Raw genomic sequence first — 11,367 nt, forward strand, 5'->3', positions numbered from 1 at the left:
GAATGTTATACCAGAGAAACACTGCCACCTAGGACTGAAGGGAACAGGAAGATGATGAAATAAGGCTCATGGACTCCCCAGATTCTATAGGTAAGACATAGGTTGATAAAACTATTCAACTATAGGGACTTCTTTGGTGGCCCAGTGGCTAAGACTCCATGCTCCCAATGCTGGGGGCCCAGGTTCAAACCCTGGTCAGAGAACCAGATCTTCCATGCCACAACTGGGTACAGCCAAATATTTAAAAGTAAATTAAAAAAAAAAAAAAAAAACCTATCAAACTACAAACATATGCTACTTTTCATGAAAAAGAATGATTCATAGAAACAAGTCATAAACTTAGAAGGCAGAGCCAAGGACCACAGAGGATGACCCTCAGGCCCTAATACCCAGTGGGGTTTGTCCTACTGGATTTCAAATTTTCTTGGGACCAGTGACCCCTTTCTTCTTTCCACTTTTCCCTTTTGGACAGAAACTTCTATAACTGGAATCCTATACCTGTCACACTATTATATTCTGGAAGCAGATTAGTTTTTTCTAGTTTCACAGATCCACAGATAAAGAAAAATTTTGCTCCAAAACAGCAAATACTCAGAGTCCCACTCATATCTGATTTAGATTAGACAGTGAGACTAGAAATTTTTCAACTGATGAGTGGATGAGATTTTAGACTTTGAGCTGATGTTATAATGGATTAAGACCTTGGGAGATACTGGGATGGGGTTAATTTATTCTTCATGTGGAGTAGACATGAATTTGGAGGGGCCAGTGGGCAGACATTGTGGTAAAAAGGATAATAGTTCCCTGAAAATGTCAATGTCCTGATTGCCAAAATACATGAAATATGTTACCTTACATGCCAAATGGACTTTACAGATTACAGATCCTGAGATGGAGAGATTACCCTGGATTATCCAAGTAATGCAATCACAAGGGCCCTGATTAGTGAAAGCCCTCCTCAGTCAAACTCCCATGATACAGTTATTCTTCCCACCAAAGAAGCTGAAAATCTCTCCCTGTTGTTGGAGCATGGTAGACATCCCAGAAGCGGAGAACACACAAATTAGAGAGCAGAGATCTAGCCTAGGGAATAAATAAATGAGTAAATGACTAGACTAGTGTATAAAGCAGGCAGCAAGCCTTTCAAAGAGCACATTGGACAGAGGAAATTTTAATGCAGTTCAAAATGTTTCTTCATCACCTACTACGTACCATGCACAATACTTTGGCCGTAGGGATGTAGGGGTATTTAGATAGAAAGACTATTGCTTTCATGAAGTGTAGAGATGAGCCAGGCTTCCATAACAACTCTGTTGACAAAGTGTCAGCAGCACCTCTCAAACCAAGAGTGGGATGGTCTCTCAATAGTAAGTGAACAGATCTTGCACAATGCAAAGAGAAAACTGACCCAGTCTGTCTGCTCTTAAGCATGCCCAATCTATTTGCTTCACTGATTCCTAGAGTGAGTGGAAATTAACATACCTGTAGCCCTGTTACATATTACTATATAGGATCTGTAGATGTGCTGTATATTATTAACAAGACTGAAATTCTCTGCACAGGATATATATATCATCCCATAATGTTGGTTCAGTCATTCTAAAATAATCCTTTTGTTATCTTCACAAAAGGCTTGGTTCAAAGAAGCCCGCCAGGCATTTTTGTATAGGAATATCCCAGCTGTCTGACTGCTATATCTGATCATATAACTCCCCTGCTTCAACTCATCAAAGGCCCCCACTGATCTGAGAGTAAAGCAGAAAACTAACAAGAGCCTGGGTAATATTTGTAATAGTTAACAAGTACATGGCCTCCCACCTATTAGAATGGACACCGGCCATAAAGCATCAGCACACCAAGCTCACGGACATCAGCTAAATATCAGTTCTGCCTACAGGGCCCAGTGTGACCTAGTCCCTGCCTACCTCTCCAGCCGCTCACCACCTTTTAGCCATGCTAAATGTCTTTCTGTTGGTTTCTGCCTTAAGACCTTCATAACATATCATTACTGCCCAATTCGTTCTGAGCCCCCACCTCTTCCTACACCAGGCTTTCTATTCATTTTCCACACTTCTGCTGACCCATCACTTTTTCAGGGTAGCCTTTCCCTGACCACTACCATCTCCCCACACCCATTAAATCAGATCTCCCTGTATACTCTTATTTGGCAACCTATACATCTCCCTCAAGATAAGTATAGCCAGTGGAAGTCAATAATTACTTGCGTAATGACTGTTTCCCTCAGTCTATTTATTTACTCTTATTAATAATCCTAGTATTAGCATGGTGCCTGGTACACAGTAGGGGTTCCATAATAAGAGCTAGTACTTCCGGGGGATTTACTATGTTATCAGGCACTGTTTGAACCACTCTACTGGATTCATTCCTCAATCACTGTAATAGTCCCATGATGCATTGTAATAGTCACATGATGCATTTCAGATGAGGACAGAGGCAGAGTCAGGCTAAGGAATTGTCCAACGCTGCAAAGTCAGTAAACGATAGGGTTGGCATCTGATCCTAAGCAGTCAGGCTCCAGGGCCAGGCTTTTACGAAGTGCACTATAATGCCCTGATGCATGCTTGTTGAACACTTTAACGAATTGTAGTCAGATTTATAGCAGGCAGAACCAACTAAGCTGTACCCCTAAGACACTGCAGCCATAAAATATCCTCTGTGTGCATGGTCCCCTGATGAATGAGAGATGTAGATAGAAGAATAGGAATAGATGCACTAATAGATATGGGTAAACATATGGATAACGGTAGAAAAAATATCCTGTGGAAAAAACATGACTGGTCAGTGGCTTTCAAGGACTTTACAAATTCATTCTACTTCAGATCCCTCACCAAAATCCCCTGGGATATATATCACTGCCAAGCCAAATGTTCAATCACCATGACCACTACTGCCCCCCTTACACCCTCAGAACACCCCTCAAATATCTAAGCACCCTCAGCATCTCTGGACATTCCTCACGGCGATAACATAGGAGAAGTAACAGAGATGATCACCCAACAAATAACACTCCAGAGGAACATGCCCCAGGCAGATCCCAAGTTCCTCCCCAAGTCCTGACCCCATGCAAAGGAGAGAGACGCCTTTACCTTGAAATAAAAATGCTTTGCTGGTGTTGTGCAGTCCGGACACCTGCGTGACCCCAAGGGTGGTGTTCACAAGGTCGAGCTCAGTGATGATATCCAACTGAAGATCCGGATCCAGCCCAAAGCCCACCACTGAAAAGGAACAGAGAGCCATCTTGTCTGAAAATGCAGACTTGCTCGAAACTACATAGAACAGAAGTGGCAGAGGACAGGAGTGGCAGGGACTACAAAGAAGCCAGTGATGAGTGCTTGGAGTTGCTCTTTTCCTAAATGGAAAAGGAAGGCAACTCTTTGCTCCATCATCCCACTGATACGATGGTTTCTTCGTCCCTTTCCCATCCCCACTACAGATTGATAATCCCTATGCAAAACCCTCAGGGCCAAATATATTTCATAACTCAGAATGGATCATCTGTTGGAAAGCTAATTTGGCCCATATACTCATTTTATGTAACACCTTCAACAAAGTCTACATCAGCACCCTATAACCAAACACAGTATTTCTAAAGCAAAAAGTATGGTGTTTCCTTCTAATTGGTACAAGTAAAGACTATACACAGCCTCATATCAGTTTAAGTCAAGTTTTGCCACCAAAGGAGTTCAGCTCAGGGTAGGTTTTGCTGTCAAGTAAGTTATCTTTTGGGTTTCTGTGCTTTTTTCAATTTAGGGACAATGGGTACTGGACTGTGGCCCTGATCTTCCTGTTCAGACTGAGGCAGTAATGACTACTGGCACCACCATCACCAGGAAACACCTCTGCAGAGCACTGTTAATCAGGCACCCACATGTGTGATAAAGAGGAAGGAAATGGGATGCTGTCCCTGCTGGACAGGGGTGACAGAGGTACTGGCCAGGAAAGGGAATCCCCAGAACCACGGGTGTACATTTCAAGGGGATCACTGAAAAGGTAGACTCCCTGACAACTCTTGTTGGAGAATTACAGGGCACAGAGAAACAGGGCCCTGAGCCTCCATCATCTGGTCTGATAAAGGCAAATCCTCGAACCTGTCTCCCATCTACATGGTGCTCTGTAGAATGATTCGCTCATGCCTGCAAAGTGGCTTCCAGTTATATATATATTAATAAGGCTAGCAATCACTCCAAGGGATTCTGTTTAAGCCATTCCTAAAGGCTGTGTCTGTCTACACTTAGCATCTCAATAGTGCAATTCTGATTGCACAGTTGGAGACGTTTTAATCAGCAACAGCTGTCAATGATTGTCTGGTGGTAACGTAGTCACTGAAGCAAGATTTGGAGAGCTTGTCCCAGAGAGACCGAGTGCATTTCATTCAGGACATCACACCCTGTGACAACCTCATCCGTCCTCCCAACCTCACCCCTTTCCCCATAGACCTGCAGAAGGAAATCTCCACGCTTCTCACTCTTTTCCTGTTAGGAGACAAAGACTCCTGCAGCAATCTAGGCTTCCATCAATGGAAGGTGGCTCAGGGAAGGGTCTTGGGAGCCAAAGCCTGTCATCCCCAAGGTGGACAAAGGGTTAAATGAGAAGCACAGTGCACAGAGCCACCTTCTCAGTTTTTGTCACGCTTCCCCTTGTCCTCTAAACTGAAGGTTTAAGTCTTCCCCTTCCAAATGCAGCCAAATGCGAGACCAGTTTACCCAAAGACAACTCATTTATTCAGTTATTCATTCACCCGTGTGTTGAATGCAGTAGTTTTTCAACAAATGTGACTGAGTGCTTTCGTTGTAACAAACACACTGCACTCACTGCAAGGCACTGGAGCTGGCCTCCCTGAGCACACATTCCTAAGGCAGCAGGTGAAGAGAGGGCAAGTAAGCAAATAGGTAAATAAGATAATTTGAGATGGCAATGTGCTTTTGTTTGTGCTTATTCGTGTCTGACTCTTTGTGACCCCATGGACCGTAGCCTGCCAGGCTCCTCTGTCCAAGGGGATTCTCCAGGCAAGAATACTGGAATGGGTTGCCATGCCCTCCTCCAAGGGATCTTCCCAACCTAGGAATTGAACCTGGGTCTCCCAGATTGCAGGCGGATTCTTCACCGTCTGAGTCACCAGGGAAGCCCAAGATGGCAATAAATGCCACAAAGAAAATAAAAGCTATGAGAAAATAAGAGTTATGAAATAGAAAGCAGCTTGCATGGAGGCTTTAAAAAGGATGGTAGAGGAAGGTTCCTCTGAGCAGAAACCTTAATGACAATAGGGGCTGACGATCATTCCAGAAGGGAAGATCTGGGGTGGGGGGAAGCTTTCTATTTATTGAGAGAACAGCAAATGCAAACCAGAAACAAGCTTGGCATGTTCAGGAAACACACAAAAGGCTGCTGTGGCCAGAGCAGAGTGGGCCGGGGGACAGCAGTAGAAAGTAGGGTCCCTGAGCAGGAACTGCCTTGTGAACTGCAGCAAGGAGAGAGAGCATTCTAACTGCAATGGGGCATCATTAGAGATGAGGCTTCCCTGGTGGTTCAGTGGTAAAGAATCCAATGCAGGAGGTGCAGGATTGATCCCTGGGTCAGGAAGATCCCCTGGAGATGGAAACGGCAGCTCACTCTAGTGTTCTTGCCTGGGAAATCTTATGGACAGATAAGCCTGGTGGGCTACAGTCCATGGGATCACAAAAAGAGTCAGACACAACTTGGCAACTAAACAACAATCATTAGAGGGCTTTCAGGTATGTGTTAAGGGGGGAAGAGTGGGATGTGCTCTGATTTACATCAGTACATCCTACCTGTCTGACACAGACTCAATTCACAAAGACTGATGACTGACCAACTACCTACTCTGTGCAAAGAAGCACCAAGCCAATGGGCATCTATCAATGTCACAGCACTGGATGCCTCTCACTGAGACTGGTGATGCTTTTCTCCAAGCAAACAGATATCAGCAATTCAATGATCATCTTGGAAAGGAAGAAAAGCAATTAATATTTCAGTTTAACCTATAGTGCTCTATACCTATACGGCAGAGATTAAGAGTGATCTCAGAGGACCTCTATGCTGGTCTAGCTCTAGCCAGGAAGTTGGAAGGCAGTTTGGGGAATGAGCCCTTAGCTGGACACAAGACGAAGGAAGCATTCCTATAGTCTTGGTGCCTTGCACAAGGCCTTGTGTATGTCACACCCTGAATTTAGGACCCTCAGAATTAACCAAAAAGTGGATGCATGATCACTGCTTTGGGTACAGTGATCTCAGACAATGTGCATATCTGGGGAATACCATGAGAGGACTGGATGGAATTCAAGCCAAAGAAAGTGAAGGTTGCTCGGTCATGTCCAACTCTTTGCAACCCCATGGACCATACAGTCCAGGGAATTCTGCAGGCCAGAATACTGGACTGGGTAGCCTTTCCCTTCTCCAGGGAATCTTCCCAACCCAGGGATCCAACCCAGGTCTCACGTATTGCAGGCAAATTCTTTACCAGCTGAGTTACCAGGGAAGCCCAAGAATGCTGGAGCAGGTAGCCTTTCCCTTGTCCAGTGGGTCTTCCTGGCCTAGGAATCAAACCAGGGTCTCCTGCATTGCAGGCGGATTCTTTACCAATTGAGCTATGAGGGAATCCCAATTCAAGCCAAGGAAATTTTTTAAAAGGGATATGGTTGACTGAATTCTTGGCTTCAAATCTTTACCCTTCCCATATCCACACTTTTTGCTATATGGCTGTGGAGATCCTTGGAGAAGGCAGTGGCACCCCACTCTAGTACTCTTGCCTGGAAAATCCCATGGATGGAGGAGCCTGGTGGGCTGTAGTCCATGGGTCGCTAAGAGTTGGACACGACTGAGTGACTTCACTTTCACTTCTCACTTTCATGCATTGGAGAAAGAAATGGCAACTCACTCCAGTGTTCTTGCCTGGAGAATCCCAGGGATGGAGGAGCCTGGTGGGCTGCCGTCTATGGGGTCGCACAGAGTCGGACACGACTGAAGTGACTTAGCAGCAGCAGCAGTGGAGATCCTTAGAGTGGGAATAAACTTCCCATCCCTTGAGTTTGAGCCTGGTCAAGTAACTTGTTTGATTCATTAGGATGTAGTTACAAGAAAGAATGAAATCTGACTATATGTTGGCTCTGCTTCTTTTACTTTAACCTTTGCTCCCTGTTGCTTTTTTCAATAAAAGAATACTGTCTATACATAATGGCTTGCCTCAGGGAAGCCTGTCCCTCTACCTGAATGCTAAACCAGAGTGCTTTTGTTCAGGGAAACATCATGACCCTGTCCACCCACTAGCTGCGAGTGTGAATGGCTGCAAGAAAAAGCAAATTGACACACCCCTTTCCCAAGGCTGGTCATTCCGAGATATTTGCAAGATGAATGGCCTTTTTACTTTACTTCCTCACCTCCTCTACTCTGTGTTCCGTGGAGCCCTGTACCAAGGTCACAGGATAAAAATCTCTGGAACTGATCATGCCCCATAGCAACTATTGCCATGAGCCTCTAGATTTAAACACAGTTCCCTGACCCCATATTAGGTAAAATAACCACCCTATTACCCACCCTAGAGCACCCTAACCAATCACCTAATGCATCATTCTGGTAGGAATTTTCTGTTTTGAGGCTATAAAAATTGGCTACGAGCCCACAAAAGCAGTAGGCTGTCCCTTGAGCTGGCCCTCTATTCTAATGGCGTCTCCCACTCTAATAGACTTTATTTTCCTCTCATTCTGTCTCATGTCTGGAAATTCTTTTCCAACCTGCACAACGACTACAACATGTTCTGTAAAAGAAACTGGCATCCAGACCCTGATAAGATGGTTATTTTGAGACATTAGTCGGCCATCTTCTTGGTCTGCCAGCTTTCCAAGAAAAGTCATTATTGCTTGCCTCGACACCTCATCTCCTGATTGATTGGCCTGTCACGTGATGAGCAGTGAGCTTGGACTCAGTAACAATATTAGCAACATGATACAAGCAAAGACTTGAATAAGCCTGTGTGGTGGAGCCTGTTCCCTTGTACCTCTGCATCACCATGAGAAGAGCATGGTCCAGTGGGGCCACTGGTCCAGGGAGATTCAGACACTTGGGACAGACACCTTACTTGGGTTTGGGATGATGCCCAGCCAAACCTGGCCAAGGTAAGCCAATCATCAAACCAGGCAACAGATACATGGACCAAAATAAATGCTATTTTTAGTTTCTGGTGACTTATTAGGCAGTATTATTGTGAAAATAAGTGACCAATGCAGGCCAAACTTGGAGCCCTGCAACTAGACGAGCCTAAAAGGCACCCAGGTTCTGTAGAACTGGCAGAACACCCCAATGGTGCCCTTGGATCCCCATCTCCATGTGAGAACATAGCACCCTCAATCTGGAACACTCAACTAAGGACCACTTTCAGTCCTGGTCTCTTCCCACTAATAACTCTGTGCCCTTGAGGGGGAAAAAATTGCTTCAATTCTCAGAGCTTAATTATTCTCAGCCATAAAATGGGGATGATTATACCAGCCTCCTGGGCTTTCCTGGTGACTCAGCTGGTAAAAAATCTGCCTGCAATGTAGGAGACCTGGGTTCGACCCCTGGGTTGGGAAGATCTCCTGGAGAAGGGAATAGCTAGCCACGCCAGTATTCTGGCCTGGAGAATTCCATGGACTATATGGGTCATGGGTCACAAAGAGTCAAACACGACTGAGTGACTTTCACTTCACTTTCAATACCAGCCTTCCAGCCTCATGAGGTTTCAGTGATAACTGTATGAACACTCCTACCACATATTTGGTGCCCAGCTGGGGCCTGCTGCATCTGTCTTTCATAGGACCAGCCCTCCAGACCATTCCATCTCCTTGGTCCACAACTTCGCTGGACTTATACAAAAGGTACAGATGGTTCCCATTTTCCCAACCCCTCCACATGCTCAGATGAATAGAAGGGATTCTCACTCTGGCTGCGCTTTGTGAAACCCATATAATGAATCTATAGGGTTGGTCAAAAAGTATGTTCAGGTTTTTCTGCATCATCTTTTGGAAAAACCAGAACAAAGTTTTTGGCCAACCCAATATACTGACCTCTTCGCCTACAGCCCACAAATGAAGGGGCTTCCCTGGTTTCAAGATAACTGTATTGCTCTTATTATAAAAACATCCCAAAAAAAACAGAACAAGAGAAATCAATTAGCCTTCCAGATACAATATTCTTTTCTCTAAGTGGTTCCCTTCGAGATGAAAATACCTTATGCCAATAGCAGGATGAGTAAAACTGCTTTGCCCATTGCCTAAGGAATCAGAAAATCTATTAATAAGGCAGCATTTGTATGGCTTCACCTGAAGCTTATGTAGTATGAGAAAGTTGGCTCCATAAAGATATTTTTTTTATTTTAATGTTTCTGCTTCTCGTCCAAGCATGGAGCTCCTGCCCTTTCTAGGGAAATTCTATTATAAGTTTTTTACTTTGGTCATAACTGCTCTATAAATGGCTAAAGCTGGGTATTGAAATTAAGTAGGATAAAAAGAGCCTCTGGGGGGAAAAAAATTTTTTTTAAACCTGGAAGGCAGCATGTCAATCTCACAGAGGCACTCAGGGTCTGACTCTGAGATTCAGAATCTCCACTCTAATCTCCCAGGACACCTGCTGCTGCTGCTGGCCACTCTTCAGCCCAACCCAGGGAGTATTCAGGTCCAAAACCCACTCAATCCACCTCCAGGGTCCCAGACCTAAGCTCCCAAGCAAATCCTCCTGGATCTGGCTCACTTCAAACCTAATCCGGCTCACCATCCATGAAGGCAGCTGTTTTCCCCAGCTCCATGCATGACAAACCTCACTGGAGAGATGCTCCAAGATCTCATTTACCAGCAGGATTTCACAATCATTTGATCGGATTTGGGCCTCTGAACTCCTACAAAGTTTCTTAATATCCCAGAAGCATCCTCTGTGCCTGTTCCAAGTCAGCCAATATTTCACTTGATTACTGGAGGCCAGGGGCTTCTGTTCATAGCTTTATCATTCAACTCAGTTAATAATAGCCTGGGAGGTACTTTAAAAAGCTCTCCTTCCCAGCAGGTGGCAGCAAAAAGCATTCACTCAGCCCCAGGAGCTCCCTCTACCCACTGCCCTGGTGACCACAACAAACTGGAAAGCCACGGGGCAGTAATCATTGAGTTTTGTATTATGCGCACTTCCAGGTCATTGGAGAAAACTCATGGACATGACGTGTTATTACTGCTGTTACCGTGGCCTTCTGTGTGTGCATGCGTGCTCAGTCACTCAGTTGTGTCCAACTCTTTGTGGCCGTATGGACTGTAGCCCACCAGACTCCTCTGTCCATGAAATTCTCCAGGCAAGAATACTGGAATAGCTTGCTATTACCTCCTCCAGAGGCAGATTCTCTACCACCAAGACACCTGGAAAGCATCGTAGCCTGCTAAATTTCCATTATTAGTGATGTACCTGGAAATCTCAGAATTTTTCACCCAGAAATAACCAGAACAACACCTATCTTAACTCCACTTTACTCTTTAAAACAAGTTCTCTGAACAATGAGGTAATTTAAGCAGCTTCCTGTGACACCTATCATTAGATCTTTTCATATGTAACTGCTACTGCACTGCAGTGCTGCTTTAATTAAAATGTGCCCGATACCATCTATTCATTTCCATTAAAAGCAGTGATATCTGAGCAGTTCACTCAGTGAACCACGTGTTTATTTCATCTTGGGCTGTTAACAGCCCAGACAACAATTGTCCCACTTGACAAATAAACTTTCCAAGTGGCTGTTTGGATCCCGATCAACTAATTAAGAGCCAGCCTTAGCTACCTCAGAGGACGGATGTGTGATACAGGGATGATGGTTCCCAGGTAAAATCAAAGAGAAAACTGCTGATCATATCCCCCAAGTTGCAAGAAATTATAAGTAAAACAATTGAGATATAATTCCCCCATGTCTCTCTGATTCTTCTGATAATTTTTGTAGTAGAAACGTGTAGCCTCTTGGTACTCTTTGAACGAGTACCAAGTGGCACAGAAAACCCAAGCTCCCTAAGCAACTGCACAACCAGTTCTCAGATCCTTCCACTCTTCCTTACCTTTGGACAAGCTGTGCCCTTTGTCTGGAATGCTTTCCCCACTCCGTCCACTGGAAAACTCCCTAAAAATCCTTCAAGACACAACTTTCAAATGTTACCTTCTGATTAAAGCTTCCCTGACCATCTACCACCCCTCCCCAGAATTCATTTCTACAATTTCTCCTCTATATCCTTAATACAGACTTCTATAGTCCCGTCTCTCTTCCTTCTACCCCGTCAAGCTGTACAATAAAAACGCTTTTCAGTCTCTATCTAGGTTCTCAGCTAAGCCGTAAGT

At 44.6% G+C, this 11,367-nt stretch overlaps 1 protein-coding gene across 2 annotated transcripts in view; it reads right to left on the reverse strand.

The window, feature by feature from the left end:
* The window catches only part of NELL1 (neural EGFL like 1), a 1,051,740-nt gene that overhangs the window by 1,037,883 nt on the left and 2,490 nt on the right, over window positions 1-11,367 (reverse strand). For both annotated transcript variants that reach the window (XM_061406202.1, XM_061406204.1), the window contains exon 2: window positions 3,108-3,236. In XM_061406202.1, the coding sequence (XP_061262186.1) occupies window positions 3,108-3,236 (129 nt within the window). The remainder of the gene's footprint in view (window positions 1-3,107; window positions 3,237-11,367) is intronic.

This window comes from Bos javanicus, chromosome 29, assembly GCF_032452875.1.
Source record: "Bos javanicus breed banteng chromosome 29, ARS-OSU_banteng_1.0, whole genome shotgun sequence".
In the NCBI taxonomy this organism is placed as follows: Eukaryota; Metazoa; Chordata; class Mammalia; order Artiodactyla; family Bovidae; genus Bos; species Bos javanicus.